The sequence below is a fragment of the Apteryx mantelli genome, chromosome 1, assembly GCF_036417845.1.
Source record: "Apteryx mantelli isolate bAptMan1 chromosome 1, bAptMan1.hap1, whole genome shotgun sequence".
In the NCBI taxonomy this organism is placed as follows: domain Eukaryota; kingdom Metazoa; phylum Chordata; class Aves; order Apterygiformes; family Apterygidae; genus Apteryx; species Apteryx mantelli.
In genome coordinates, this window is record NC_089978.1 from 178,057,265 (window position 1) to 178,073,797 (window position 16,533).

Below are 16,533 nucleotides of genomic sequence, written 5' to 3' on the forward strand. Positions count from 1 at the left end.
AAAAGATGCTGGGAGAATACAACATTGCAAATCTGATTTAGAACTGCATAGTTTATAAATACGTGCCTAGGTTGCTATGGTAGTTTTAGTTTTGGTTTGAGTGACTCAGGATTATGCAGCATTAAAAAGTAACCTTCCCACCTTGAAATGCAGGCTCTGTGTAAGAATGATAATTTTTGTTAAGAACAGAGCTCTCTCTGTAAATGTTATACGCAGCTTTTTTACAAAGAAATGCTTAGATTTACTTGTAACTGGAAGAAATTGAAGAGTGAGAAGCCTGCTTAGTTAATTTATCTTAAAATTTTGATAGCACTTTGTGCATAGTCTTTCTACCTCTTTTCTCTGGATAAATAATGTACCAGTGACTTTTCACTGTTATTTGTGGGGGGTTGTCACACAATTAGAGTGCAGAACACAGCATATTTAAAAATAGAAAGAAATATGACTGTCAAATAAAGAAAATAAATTCCTCATACTTATGATAAGAATCTCTACCATGGCTTTTTTTTCATGGTGAAAAAGACTTTTTCTATTTTCTTATTTCATCTCTCTTTTTAAAATACACAATTCTTCATAATAACCTGGAAGATTTATTGGAAAATTTTACATCAACATATACAGTATTTGTTATTATCTCTTCAAGTTATCTACTCTCCCATGGCTGGAGGTGATGGAATTAACTTTGATACATTAGTTTTCCTCACTGAAGAGAGAAAAATGTTAGTTTTTAGAAGCCACAATGTGTCTATTGCTGTTCAAGATGAAAGACAAGACAGTAATTATACTTAGGGTGTCAACAAAAATTCTACATCCCAGAAGATGACTATTTTGGGTAGTGCAAAAGCTTCATCTGTGTACTTCCGTAAAACAGAAGTCTGTGTGAATTAGCTTTGAACAAAGCCCCATGATTGTGATGCTTTTATTAAAAATGGAAAACCAGAAAGCATACTGATAATTTCATTGTTTATTCATTTTATTGATCACTTGAAGCATGACACTAAATTAAATGAAAATATATACAAGCATAGATGCTATCTCTGCAAATATTTACATAGTTATCTTTATAGAAAGGTAGCCCTACTGGATTTATGTGCTACTGTTTGTATGTGGAAAATTACATATCCAATCATGTTTAATGCTATACATATACATATAAGCAAAGGATTTTACAAAACACCTAGTATGTTGGATAGTCTGCTAGAGGTATATCAAAACTGCCTGATAAAACTAGGCCTACTTTGTGTGTCCTTAAGTATCACTCAGTTCACGTGCCTAAAATCAGAAGTGACTCTTGTTAGCATACTGTTATTACTGCAGATACACATGCACATTTATGCAGTTATCCAATTCAATTTTATGATATTGTCTTGTAATCAAGCTAAATAGTAGTCACTGTCTTATGACAAATTTTATACTCCCTTTCAATATGAACTTCAAAGTGAGCCTTAATATATAGGGTTTGTTTTGGCCCTCTGCACAGATGAATTTCACTCTCCATGCTTAGGTAGATAATTGGAAGACAACATTGGGTTTCTACAGCAAATATTATTGGTAATTGTATATGTTTATCTCAATCAGTACTGAACCAGAAGCTGCAGAGGGTCTTATCTCCTCTCAGCTACCCTATTTTTACAATGAAATCTAATGACAGAAAACTGATGTGATAGAGTACAGAACATGTATGCCTTTGCTACTGAAGTTAGAAACCTTTACATGAGACATGAGATAGGAAAAGTAAGGAAAATAAAAACAAGTGTTAAGAATTATTATTATTACCCTTATTATTACTTTTTTCTTGCTCTAAAGTGTGACTTAATTTTGGTGAATAAAGAGAATGTGAAAAACTCCTGAGATGAACCAATTTACATGAATGACATCTCTAATTTTTGCTTAAGGAAGACCATATGCTTTGTTAGATCACATTCAAAGACCATAAATAATTTACTGGAGAGCATATAGCAGTCTGGGAAAGGCACATGTATAAATGTGCATACACACACACATACACACACACACACACATATAAACATATATGTATGGAATAACTGAATTCCAACTAGATTAAATTGCTGCATAAATGAATCATGTGTTGCTTGTGGGGTTTGTAGAAAGCCCCAGAGGTAACCTAACTCCCAAATTGAGGTCCAAAATTAAAAAGTCAAAAAAAAATAAAGTCTAGAATGTAGAACATACAAATAGCTGCAGGGTAAGGAAAGAGAATTTCCATAGGTGTTCTGAAAAGATGGAGATGGATCAGTGGAAAATATTCTGAGGAAAGGAACAGAAAGTAGGTATTAGACCTGGTCTTTAAAAACAGACTGTCTGATACTTTGGAAAAGAAAGGGACAAGCTTTCTGTGCTGGAAAACATCTGCATTTCCCTAACAAGCCAAGAAGAGCCAGCTGAAGGAGTTAAAGGAGAATCCTTGACCAGAAGGAAAAAACTGAGCTGGAAGAATGAAGTCAAAGGAGGGTGGACTGGAGCCCTGACAGAAACCTAAAAAATGCTCCATAACAGTGAAATTCCTGAGAGAGGGCATTCTCAATGAGTGCCTATCTATTTGCCTCGAATTACTTTGCTGCCAGTAAAGCGCTTGATTTAAATATTCCTTTCTGAAATCACCGTATTACATTCTTCAGCTATTTGGTTTCTTTGAAGAGTTAAATTTTCAGACAGACTGTTGGAAGAGGGAAAGAGAGAAGGAGTGTTGAGGAGGGTACACTTAAAATAACTGAGACATCTGGGAGAAGAGGACTTAGCTCTTATCTTGTTTTTCTGAGCTATAGTTTTCTATTCCTTAGGAAATGGCACTAGATTGAGCGTCTGTCCCCAGGAATTTTGCCCAAGAGGCCAAGACCACAGAAAGTGGCTGGAGCCAATGCAGATCCTCTCCTCAGAAGCGCACTATCAGTAGATGCAGCCAAACAGCAGGCTGGTGACTGCCCAAATTGGGCCAATGCTACCAGAGCTGTGCTGAAGCACAACTCCATTCCTCATGTTAGTAATAAACCCCGTGAAGACTACTTCTGAAGTGCATTATGCACAACGGGCTATACTTTCCAATCCAGGGGCCTAAACTGTATCTCTGAATATTCACAAATGTTGTCAATGGGAATGTGTAAATTATCTGCTGAGTAATTGTTCATCTACCTATTTAGATTTCAGATCTTTCTTCAGCAAATCTTTCATCGTGTCTACGTGTTGTCTTTCAAATGTTCACAAGCACATTGCGCCTGCAAATTTTCAGCGGATCGGATCTCACACATTGCTGTATGAGAAAATCTCATGGATATTATGCAAGTATCTCTGCATGAAATTCTGTTTTGAAAGGCATTAATCATACCAAATTGCTAGAGGTACATAAAATAGCCTCACTACTACCACTTCTTGTGAAATACCACTGACATTCTAATCAATAAAAATGAAAATAAGAAGCTGGAGTAGGCTGTGAGACTGTCTACTGTAGGAAAAAAAAATGGAGACCTTATAGTTAAAAAACAACAAACCATGCAAAATTTGAAGTGTATGAGGTTTGGTGAACCTCTTAAAGTATACTTTGCTTCCTATAATTAGTTGAAATTAAAACTTTTTTCCAGTAAGTTTAAAACCACATTTTATCCCCAGGGATGATTCAGTTTAAGACAATATATATATATTTTTTACCTAACGAAAACATGCTATGTATGTATGGAAAAAAATTAACTACCCATAACTTGGTTCCTGGAAGTGGTAATTCTAAATAAATACTTCTTAGGCTTGTATCTTCAAAAGCTACATGCATGGTAACCACTTATTTTCCCCCAGCAGAAAAGATGGATATACTACCCTAGTTTTTCAGAAAACAGAAGTGAAGTAGAAATTTGGTTTATCTTAAACCAACACTGCAACAGAGTTCTCATAAGCCCAGGGATCTGTCCATTGCCACACAGAAACCTCAGGGCAAAATTTGAGACTGGGCTTTTGCATGTCAAGGTGTGCCCTAACGTGGACAACTTTAATGTCCCCAAATCCTCAATCCGTTGTCCTGTTTTTTTTCCTTCTTTCCTCTAAGTGACTCCATTTGTTCTGCTTGCTAACATAGGCAGTAACGTGAGTATTGTTACACGTTAAGGAGCAGGATGAGTTTGCAAAGAAAGGTAGCATCTTCCATTAAACTGACAGACACGGGTGAAAACACACATGCTTTCAGCTGCAGAAGCACTTACGAGCTGCACGCTTGAGACCTTTAGTTTCTCAGGTTTTCTTTAAGGCCTACATCAGATAATCTAATAAAATATTTTATTGCCTGTCCTCATAAACTTTGCCCGGATGAAATATGACCTGGGTTACCATTCAGCGATGGCGCTTTTATTTGAATGCTCCTCATCGCTTGGATTTTCTCAGACCCGGCAACCAGCACGCACCAAGCAGGGGCGTCACGGGTTCGAGTGGGGCCGCGGGCGCCGCCGGGGCGAGCCCCGAGCAGGGGCGGCCGTTAGGGGCGGGGCTGTGCCACCGGGCGGCTCTGCCCTGCCCGTTCCGTCCCGTCCCGTGCGGCGCCCCCGCGGTGCCGGGCATTTCCTGCCCTCTCCGGCGGGGCAGGGGAGGCCGATGACCGCCGAGGCTGAACTCTTGAACCCGCGGGCCGCCATGAAACGCACCGCGGCAGCCCCACCTCAGCCACAACACAGACGGTGACATCCCCCCGCCCCGCCCGTGACATCAGACGCCCCTGCCCTCCCCGCCGCGCGGAAATCTCGCGGGATTATGCTAACGAGCCTGCCGCCGCGCCTCCGCTCCCGCCCTGCGCCCTCTGCCTGGGTGGGTGGGCGAGCGCGGGCCGCGGTGCTCTGTGGGATACCGGCGGTATATAGTCTATCCTCGGTGCGGCGGTTGCGGAGGGGGTCCGGCAGGAGCGGGGTATGAAGATGGCGGACGCCAAGCAGAAGCGGAACGAGCAGCTGAAGCGCTGGATCGGCTCCGAGACCGACCTGGAGCCGCCCGTGGTCAAGCGCAAAAAGACCAAGGTGAAGTTCGACGACGGCGCCGTCTTCCTGGCCGCCTGCTCCAGCGGGGACACCGAGGAGGTACTGCGGCTGCTGGAGCGCGGCGCCGACATCAACTACGCCAATGTGGACGGGCTCACCGCGCTCCACCAGGTCGGTGCGGGGCCGCGGCCGTTGGTGGCGACGGGCGGCCGTTGGTGGCGGCGGGGCCGCGGCGTGGGGCGGGGGGGAGGAGGAAGGGACCGGCGGCGGCGGCTGCTCGCGGCTCCGCTGGGGGGTGGCGGGGCGGGGAGAGGCCGGAGCGCGGGGCGGGGGGCAGCGGCGTCCGGCGCGGCCGGCGGGAGGGGCCGTGCCGCGGGCCCGCTGCCCCCCGGCCGCGGGGCAGAGGGGCCGAGCCCCCGGGGCCGGGCGTCGCAAGGGGACGGCTGGGCCTCTCCGGTGGCGGGGAGGAGGCGCCGCCGACCCTCTTTCGTTTTCCCCGCTTCCCCCCCCCCGCCCCCGTTGGCAGCGCCTCCCGCGGGAGGGGTGGCGGGGGCGCGGGCCCGGCCCCGCGGTGTCCCCGCGGGGGGTCAGGTGGCCCGCGGAGGGCGACGGGGGCGGGTGGTGTCCGGCAGGTGAGGGGGCGCTTCCCCGCGCTGCCTCTGCCCTGGGATTTCGGGAGCAGTTTCCTGATTCCTCCCTTCCTGCAAGTCGTGCTGCCGTGTAGCTGATGAAACCCGCTCTTCTGTGCGCGAAAAGGCGGATCGCTTATTTCTCCCTGGTTTCTAAGGGGAACCAGTGTTTTGTTCCTAATATAGGAACACGTATCAATAACAGCCTGGTTTCTTTCTTTGGTGATGGCTTCTGCCGCAGTGTGAAAGCTGAACTTTAAGGGGAGCAGCGCTTTTACAGTTTTCTTTTTTGTGGTGGTGAACTGTAAAAATGAATCCGTATTGCTTTGTTCTTGTGTGTGTGTTTTTTTTGTTTTTTTTTTTGGTACTGAGAAGTAACTTTCATTTGGGGCAGGGGGGAATGGAAAGGAAACTGGCTGTGAAGTTTCCTCAAAATGGATGCTTTGTGCATGTTGAACTTCATAGCAGTCTGATTGGAATCTCAAAATGTTAGCCAAATAAGGAAAGGCTGTGGCAATCCGGAGATAATGCGGGTTTGCCTGAATAGTTTTTGTTTCTCTAGCAGGCCAAAAGCTTCCACAGAATATTAAATTCACTGGATATCAAACGAGCAAAAATAATCTTTGACAGGCTAGCATTTTGTTCTTAAGTTTAGAAGTTGTTCAGTAGTTCAGAAAAAAAATCTTGATGTCTACAAGTTCTAGGTAGAAATATTCCCAACATGGTTAAGTGAAGTAATTAGGATGCTGTCACTATACTGTGCTTTTCTTGAACAAAAAATGAAGTGCTGAATTTAATGTATTATATCCGTTTCATGTAGATTTTCAAGGATACAAAGTTCTACAAGTGTGTAAGTTCTTCCATAGTAATGAAGATGCACTAGATAAAGCAAAAAGTAGTAAGTTTTACATCCAATGTTTGGAATTGGATTCTATTTCCTGTATATAAGCTGTCACTTGCTCCCCTATAAAGGAGACTGGTTTACTTTCAGTTGTAAATTGAATTGGAAGAACGGATGTGTGTTGTGATTAACAGTCTGTCAGAATGTTACTACAGCAGTTACCTAACTTCAGGCTAGTCTGTCACTTCATAGCAAAGTTTTATATCTTTATACTTCTCTAATCAACGATGATTGCTTCATGCTTCTAGGGAGCTCTGTATTAGAAGTCATACCTTAACTGGTTAGATCTCTGGGTCTACAAGTTACTGGATTCTGTGATTGGTAGGAAAGGATGACGTTAGGTTTAACTGTATTGTCAGAATAAAAGACTAATTATGATGTCTATTGTCATGAAGTCTAGGTAGCATTTTCAAAATGTCTTTGATGCTGTATACAACAAAGCTTTCTTCAAGATTATTGTGAAGTTACTCTGCCCCCTGCTCCCCCCCCTTTAAAAAAAAAATCAAAACAAAACTGTAGTCAGCTTGCAGATTGAAGGAGCAAAGTCTAAGGAACAGAGGAGATCTACATCACTGCTAAAATTCATTCTGTGTGTGTGTGTCTGTGTGTGTAGAGCCTTTTTTAGTCGTCTTATATAAAAAGCAAAAAAAAAAATCTATTGTGAAATGATAGTTGTTTTGAGGCAGCCCAGTAAACAAGTGAATGTTGCCCGCTGCTCGAAAAATCACAAAACAACAACCCCCTGCCCGTAATCAACTCTATATTATTATTATTATTATCATCATATCTTATATGGCAAAAGAGAATTGGAAGAGACTAATAGGTGTAAATCCTACATGAGGCAGTCTATAACATGAATTCATTTAATTAAACTTGGCTAGAGCACAGAACAAAGCTGTATCCTTGCACAAAGGAAACCTCTTCAAAAATGTTTCACCCTTGCTGATGTTGTTTTGACTGACCAGTGTCAATAGTGTTAAAGTCCCCACTGTTGGATCTAAGACTGCCATGGTTGCCTTTACATTGCTGCTTGTGCCCCCCCCCCCCCATTTTTTCCTTTTGCTGTCTGTCAAATCCCTTGTAGGTATTACTGCTTTGCAAGAATACATTTATCAGCAAAAGTGAAGCGACTCTTCTTGTTGGGTTGTGTCTTTTTTGTCTTGCATCTAACTTTTTTTTTTCCATGCAGTTATTGAGAGAATGCATATGCCTCTCTGAAATAGTATATTGAACCTGTAGTTATATTGCTCTGCAGTCTTTAATGTTTTTTCGACTAGATGTGACAGTTACAGGAAAAGGCTTAAGCTGTGTTTTCTTCTCCACAGCCTGGATAGCTGAAAATGCTGAGGGGAAAGTACCATTAATCCTGAAATTCTGATGAACTTCAGCTCTGGTCTTAAGTGGAGCATCAAGCTTTGTTATTAAAGCCGTTAGCTAGACCCTTCCATTAGTAGTAGGGTAGAATCACATCACTGTTAGAAAGCTTTATGTAGGACTCTTTCCCCTAATGCATATCAAAAAAAATTTATAACTGGCGTGATAGCCTAGCAAAGTAAGAGGGGGAGTATTTTCAAGTACTTGTTTCTAAGATCAAGCATACATGTCTCCTCCCCTGTCCTCTGTAACACCTACATACCTTCACTCACCTCTCAACATGCTAATGGGTTACTTTTATTTTATATTTGCTTGTGTAGAAATGAGCAGATTGGTATGTTTTATCTGAGGACACATCAGTTAAATTCTTTGCTCTAGCAGTCTTAGGTAAAAAAATTTCACAGAAGGAATTAAAATTGTCATTAGATGATAGTAATTATTCCTGTACATAATGCCTGATTCAAATGTCATTCTCTTCCTTTAGGAAGTTGTGTTAGCTTACATTCAGGTTAGGCCTTCAGCACAAAGGACAAAATCAGGTATGCAATCTTTGTGTGTGTGTGTGTGTGTGTGTGTGTATATATATATATATATATATATATATATAAAAATTTAAAGTCTAACTTAGTTTTCTGTATTTTATTATCAAATGGCATTAACTCTGGAGGTTGAAGTTGATTATATTCTTAAATACCGCATTCCCAGACAGTTGTCGCACAGGATGAGATCTAACTTACAGATAGTGTAACTTTCCTTATCTATTTTGCCAGTTGAGTGCAAGGATGAAAGGAAAAACAGAGCCCGGAGGTGAGTTGTGACCTCACAGATTAATAGCTTCTGCAGAGTTCAGGAGGGAAGTGTCATATTCTGAAATAATGTTAAGAGGAGACTGTATTGGTGTCAATAAAATCCAGTCACTTTTAGAGAAGACATTTATTAAGAGTGGGATTCAATTCTACCATTTTAAAGCTTAGCACCTAGCCTTCCTCAGAGTCTGGACTCTCTCATTCCCTGCCCCCATAAAGGAAAACTTAGATCACTAGCTCTGATTGGTGAGACTCATTGCCTAAGTGCCTGAAAAGTAGTTTGTCTAAAAGTTATGTAGAGCTTTGTACAGGAAAGAGGAGTCCACCCTTTCTGGACAGCAGTGTGGGGAGGGGCCATGGTGTCAGCAGGTTCCTGGAAGGCTGGATTTCCTGTGCGTGCTGCTCCCCTGGGAGCACGGGGTGTGTGCTGTGGAGTACCTGCATACTCTTGATAAAGAAGGCAGCTGAGATTAGGCTGCAGTTAGGCATGACAATTTACACGGACTGCTTTCTGCCTGCCCCCTTCAAGGCTACTCAGGAGATGGTAGCTTGATTTTTGGCTTCATCCCCTCTGGGTGAGGAGGGTGCTTGTTGTGGCCTAGTTACACCATATAGTGTGAAAGGAGCCTGTCCTGGTCTTATTTGTTCCTGAGGAGGATACTGTAGTTGGAAGTAAGATGAAGGGGAGAATCCTGGCTGTTTGTGTATATAGATCATTAAGTACTGCAAGTATTGTGGTTGGTGAAAGCTGAACAGCAAGAGAAGTTCCTAAAGAAGAATTTCTGTGGGTTGTTTTGTGTGTGTGTTTTTTTTTTTTTTTTTTTTGCCAGTAGAAGTACAGTTTAAAAAGCTCTCCAGAGGCTATTCCCTTTTTCTGCTGCAAATATTGGTGTTTTCCTGCAACTCTTAAAGTGCTAAATATACATATGATGTTGGCTGTTCTACCCCATTATAGTTAGGTATTAGTTTACAGACATAGCAGTACGTGTTGTTAATAGAAATTATTTGATGCTGCTGCTGTAGTACTATACAGCACTGATCCATCAGTAGTAATTAAGATGCTGAGAAACTATTCACAAGTGTGTCTCATTGAACACTTATTCTTACTAACAGGACAGTTATTGCTATCTTAATATTTCCATCAGTTTTATACTTGGGATTTATGTGTTGGATAAGAAGTTCCTTCCTTTGAGGGAGTTTCTGCAACAGCTTGTGTGGAAAAACTGTCGGGACTCCTGGGAGCAGAGTTGTAGTACCTGATATGATAACCTTTATCATTGCAGTAGGCAGCAACTGTCATCCTTGTTATGATAGCATTACAAATGGGAGTGAATGGGTTTAAAATACAAAACAAAACCCCTCAAATATTCCAGGACTGAATCCCACTGCCTTAGAATTAGAGGATGTAAGCCTGCACTGTTGGGACCCTTTTGACAAATGATAACACAGCTCATATATTTGAGCTGGGGTCACAGAATGCACAACATATAAAGTCTCAAGAGCAAAGAACAAGTTGCTACAGTCTTAAATCTCTAGAGTGTCTGCATTATAGCAGCAGCTTTCAACAACCAAGGAATGGGAAGGTATGGAAATAGCTCAAAGCTATCTTAGTAACCTTCCACCTGTGACTTCCACCATGCTTCTTCTGTGGAATAAAAATATTGGTGCATATGGTAGACCTATTAATTTTTCAAGGCAGTCAAGTAAGAAAACTTCAGTTTGTACAGAAACATTTGTGCTCTGTTATGAAACTGACACCTAAATCTCACTGTTTGGAGGGAGAGTCCCCCACCCCAGCCCTCTAAAACCCTTGTTGATGATACACAAGTGAGAATTTTGGATTCATTACGTTTGTATTTCATTATTCTGATTTGTTTAATTCGCTCTTCATACAACAAAGCTTAGAGAAACTAAGTCCTGAAATAAGTGTAATATTGGTTTCACTCTCTGATTAGACTACAGAGGCATACTTGTTTAAAACTGTAATAGGAGTTGGTTCTTGTGTGGGCCATAGATCTTTCTCTCAGTAGTTGCAGTAGCTAGGTTCAGATTCTACAAAATTACTTGTCAACTTCCTAATGATGATGCCATCTGAGGGGGAGTGTGTGAGTGTGTTGGGTGTTTTTTTTTTTTTTTTTGTTAGCCCTTTAGGGTGGAGGCAATAAGAGATCTGCTTCTTTATCATGTGCCTTGAGTATAGTAGTGGAAACTTAAGTGCTGCTTTCAAAAGAATTGCTGTGTGTTAGTAAATGAAATGAGTAAGACAGTCTTTTCACCTTCTTATGTTTGTTGCATCCAAGTGTATCTTGGCCTCTTTATGTTGTGTCAAGTGTGAACCCAGGCTTTTTATATTTGTTTGCATAGCAAACATACAATTTTCATTGCTATCTGTATTTCCAGTGCCTAATAAAATAACTTAAGTGAATTCTAGCATATAGTCTAAGATTATTTTAAGTATTTAAAATGTGTTTCCTTGTTATTAGAACTGACATTTCATAAACTTATCCATCTAGTCATGGAGGAAGAGTTTAACATTCATCGTCAGGATACCTTCAGCTGATAGGGCTTTAGTATTTACAGACACTAATGTTCATGGACAATTTCTGTTGGCCTACAGCTATGAATTTCACTGTAGCATTAATACCGCTTTTTACAATAAAGCCTTATCCATAGTTTTGTATGTATTCTGGCATATGCCAAGATACCAATCTTGGAACATTCCTTTTGTAATAAATCATCAAAAGCATCTTTTAAAAGTAGATGATGTGTGTGATTATACATGTGAATAAAACTGATGTGAACACACTAGATTGGAGGCCTGTTTTGATCTTGACATCTTAGTAGCAAGTCACTCATTACCATTTTGTTACTGTTTACCAAATTACTAAATTTGAGATTATTGGCTTAATCTGAGGCTGGGAGACAGTGAACTAGGTAGTATAAATTGTTCGTAGAGATATGACTTCAGTCTTTCAATTGAGAATCTGTATTCCAGGCCTGAGGGTATATGCTAAGTTTTAGTTGGAACAAATGGTTTGACAGGCCTTTGGCTAGTTCTATACTTGTCTTATGGCCCAAGTAACAACTACTTTTTTTTGTTGAAGGGCAGGGATAAACATGTACTGCAGTCCTCCAAAAATTTGAGACTCCAGCAAACTGCTTGCTTCTTTCTGTGTTAGTATGTTGCTTCCAAGGTGAGGCTGACAGGATGTGTAATTGAGGAACATGAATGTGTTCTTGCAAATGCTTAGAATTTGTCCCGAAATACATTTGGACAGGTTAAGCTTAGACAAACCAATATGCTCTGAAATGAATGTGATGGTAGTTTTGGACAACTATGGTGTGAGTGTATACTACAGGACTCCTATAACTTACAGTTTCTTCATTGTAACTTATTACTGCCACACTGTAGTACCAATGAAGTATACGCCACATAGGGCATACGTCATATGAAGACATTTACATAACAAATTTTATATCAATGCTTTTCAATATATTTTTCTTTATTGATCTGGATAACCATAAAAACGTGACCTGGAGTGCAGCTGCAAGGCTGTGAAGCTGTTGGTAAGCTGGGCAGCTTCTGATGCTGCTGGATGGGTGGAGACATTCCAAGCTGCTTTACTTTTCTTTATGCATTCCTGAAATGACAGTCAATGGAAAGCATGGTATAAGAGTGGCAGCATTCCTCAGCTGTTGCCTTTCTATTAGTTTCAAGAGAATAAGGATAGATCAAGAAGACAAAAGATGATCAGGGTACTTTGGGGAGGGGAAGAATGAAACACTTTGGATTTTTTTTTTAACACTTTATTTTGACAAGGCTTGGTATTGAGCTTATCTGTTTTATTTTATTTATTTATTTTTTTGAGAACACTAATTCAACCACTGTGCTTATCTCAGAACCATTGAATTGTTGATTCCTGTGATTCACTAATGCAGAATTCTACCAATATGATGAAGTCTTTGGACAAGATTTTGTGCCTCGTTTACACCTGGATGGTATTAGTACTTATCTCCATTAACAATATATCTCTAAGGCTAATGGTTTCTAAAGGTCAGTTAAACTGAGTGAAGAGTGGTGTTGGCTTTTTGAAGAGGGTGAAACAGCCCTGAAAAAAAATCTGACCAGCAAATGCAGCCTTATTTTGGGCCTACACACAGAAGTAATCATAGGTGTGTCTGAGATTACAATCAATCCTGTTTTAATTGCATCTGAAAACTTTACATTCGGTCTAAAATTAGTATATAACCACTGCTTACAGTTATTTTAGCATCACAACAAGTAATGTTTGTCACATCTCACGAATGTAAAAATATTAAAAAGTGAAGAAGAAGAAAAACCAACCCTCTCTAAAACCTTTTACTGGGGCCAAGCCTCAGGGTCACAGGTGAGATGTAAGGTAGCGTAAGTTGGTGTGTCTTTTTAAAAGTCAATCTCAGATACCAGTCTAGTTATTTTCCTGGGTTGTGGCTGTAATTCATGGTCTTGAGTTCAAAATATTGCAGTTGCTTTGCTTTGACCTCAGTTATGTGGGCCAAATTGGGACCGCTGTTGGTAGGTAATTATTTCATTTCTATCAAACCATATAAACCAGTAAATTTTTAGAAAGCTTGCCAAACTTCATGACTTGCTTCCACTTTTATTTTGTTCTACTACTGCCACTTGAATTAATCTGGGCCCTAACGATAATGCTGTTTCCACTAGGAGTATGTACTTCGTCTCCTACTCCATGGAAAAAACAGTTTAACAGTTTTTCTTTATAAGAAGAATCATTGTGTAATGTCAGTTTCTTGGCTTCCAAGAACAGCATTGCAGTGAGGGTGGGTTGTATTAATACAGTGGGTTTCTGTTTGTGAATCTTGCTGGACATAGCTTCTGGTCACCCATTTTCTATCTGCTTTCAGGTGGTCAAGCATAATGCTTGGCATTTGTCTCTATGGCTAAATTGCACATGTGTAAGAGTGGTACTGAATACTAATACTGGTATGTTACAATACTTATCAGAGATTTGTATGCTTAAAAAGAGTAAAATAAGTTTCATGCATCTCCACAGAGATTGGGTGACTCCACAAAGTTCTGCTGCTTTCTCGGTACCTTAACAGATCCAGGAAGCCTTGTGCTTAATACTTAAAAGTTTGCGAAATACAGTAAAAGGCCACTGAAAGGTAGGTAATTCCCATGCATTTTAGTTGAGCAGCCCTCAAACTTGGTTTTATTTAAATGAAAGAAATGGCAAACCACTTCTTCGTGCTTGTTAAATGCTACTTTACCCACAGTTTACAGGGCTTTGGCTGGAGTTTTCTCAACTTCATGAGCTTCCACTGAAGTCTCATTTATTGTATAAACAGGATTTACCTATACCACTTAGCAGTGGTGAGATAAAAGCTACCTTTTCAAAAGAAAATACAAGACAATTTATTGTAAATGCTGAAAACTATGCTACATACTTTATTTTAATAAAGCATCAGTTACTGACCCAGCTAAGAAGATGCAAAAACAAAGAAAAACCCCAAACCCTCAGTCCTGTTGTTTCCCCAGCAAGAGGGTGCTGGACTCCTTAATGCAGTAAAGTGTGTAGATTTTAATTGTAATACTGTGGTTCTAGCCCAAATGTCATTCGGGGTTTTTGAGCATCTCCTTTACTGTTTGTCAAAAGATTTAATTTCTGCAGATAAGGAGTGCTGGAAATGTTAAACTTGATGCCTCTGAAAGAAGAGGGAAATTTTTCATGTTAATACACAGACAACTCCAGGTGTAAACCTACTGAATGTAAAACTAGGGGAAAATCTAAATTCATTACTAGATGGTAATAGTTTGTGAAAAGAAAGATAGTAATTTAGAGGAACTGCAGTTGGGATCCAGTAAGAGATTGTCCTGAGAAAATAATGCTTTGGCAATACCTACCAATGCTGGATGCAATTGTAAATACTAATGTACGGGGAGAGAAGCAATCTCTGGGTATTTGTATTTAGGAATTATTCCTGTTAAAAAGAGGTTTTACTTGCTTTTCTAGTTCTGGCTGCTGAAAATAGGATAAGAGATTTGGGGGAATTTTATCCTTTCCCTAGTTTCCTCTTGAGGGTTGTTCTTGGATTAGATTATCTTAGTGCTAACCTCTGTCTGTAGCTCCAGCATGTAGTTCCAGCATGTGTCTAGTGATAAAGACAGTGTTGTCTTATGTTTAGCTTGCTTAGAAAGCTAAATGCAGACTAGAAATTTTTACTTTTTTTCCCCTAGAGGAAATTGTATTTCACACAGTAATAATTGTAACCAGTCCTCTTCCCCCTGCCCATGCCTAGGAAAAAATAACATTTAGTGTTGGACACTGTTTATGTGGTGGTGTGGTAGATTTGTTAGACTGCTTCTGTCTCTGTGATAGTACCAATGTGTCGAATGCAACTTCTCTGTTTTCAGGAGGGGGAATGTGCAAGGGAAGGTATTCATGTCACTGGCAGGAAAAAAAACATTTTCATCTAGCTCTCCCTTGGCAGGAAAAAAAACATTTTCATCTAGCTCTCCCTTAGCCTTTTATCACAGCATTCATCTGTGGCGGCTTGAGACACTGCTTTTAATATGAAAAAAAAACATCTTAATTGCTGGAGTCCATTTGGTTTAAATTCTTGAAACAGCAATTTTCTTCCACTGTATGTAGAAAAGCAAAACTATACTGTGATAGGTCTGGGTATACCACAGAGGTGGTATACATTCTGTTTTTGAGAAATGTAGAAAGAAAATATTGATTGTAAACTTGAGGTGCCAGATGATTCTATGGTGCTATGGTAACGTGCCTGAAAAGGACTGTTTGATTTATCTTCTTTCTATTTACAGCTTAGCTAGTATTCAGGTGTAGTTTGGTTTCGGTGTTGCTCAAGGCTAGAAGCTTCCTCAAAGTATTTAAATGACACACTGCTTCCAGCAAGGATTTCATGCTCAAACATGTTTCCCTCTCCACCTTCGAGGAAAAACTACTACTCTGAACAGTCTTTATTAAATAGTAGTAAGAATATCTAATATGGTTTTGAATAAAATACAGCACTTTTGTAAAATGACCACTGGAGTTCTGATTGTTTTTCTTGATTGGCAATTTCTGTTCAGTTGATGAAGATCAATTGCCGCATTCAGGACCTGTTTATATTTGGTAAGACAGTGCCCTGTAACTGATGAGGTGGTCACTTTAAGTAGCTAACTTATTTTGCATCCACCAGTTGAGATTTAATACGTATGAACTCTTTGTCCAGTTTTGAGAAGTGTTGTGTCCAAGATGCTACAGTAATTGTCAGTAATAGTTTGGATCGAGGACTAACTAGGTTTTTTTCAGAAGAAATCACTGTTCAAGTGAGTAAGTTGCCATAGCTTACTGGAGCCTAATCACTAGCAGATCCTCTGGCGTAAGGAACACTGGAGGAGAGCTTTTCTGGAAGTGTGTGGGATAGCTCCTGAGGGAAGGTTAGGTCTCGGGTGTCAACTTCAGTTTTACTTATAAAAACTTTGCAAAAGCCTGAAGAGCCTGTTAGAACAAAATACTTGATTCATAATACAGTGTATTTTAAAAGCTGTTGATTGTTTGGCATTCTCTTTCAGAGTGATTGGCCTGTCATGTCAGGAGTATATGCTACATTAGAAAAGGAAAACAAGAAAATTTGGGGGTGGAGAAGCTTTTAGAATAGTAACCTTATTTAAGAGGATTATTTATTCATTTAAGGGATTTTGCAAAGTATGGTGTAAAACTGAGAAGTATCAGTGAAAGGTGAAGGTCTGCAAACTATGGGGGATGCAATAAAACACCAGACAGGGCTTAAGGTGTCTTAACTTTTTAAGAAGCCCTGTTGACATCAGAGCTGTAGGTCCTTCAGTG

General features: G+C 40.3%; 1 protein-coding gene across 3 annotated transcripts in view; it reads left to right on the forward strand.

Annotated features, from left to right (window-relative positions):
• The first annotated feature begins 4,789 nt into the window (after positions 1-4,789).
• Positions 4,790-16,533, forward strand: part of PPP1R12A (protein phosphatase 1 regulatory subunit 12A) — a 128,686-nt gene continuing 116,942 nt past the window's right edge. The window contains exon 1 of one of the 3 annotated variants that reach the window (XM_067312996.1): positions 4,790-5,138. In XM_067312996.1, coding sequence (XP_067169097.1) covers positions 4,902-5,138 — 237 coding nt within the window. In that variant the 5' untranslated portion in view covers positions 4,790-4,901. The remainder of the gene's footprint in view (positions 5,139-16,533) is intronic. The other 2 variants (XM_067313002.1, XM_067313007.1) reach the window with 2 other exon arrangements.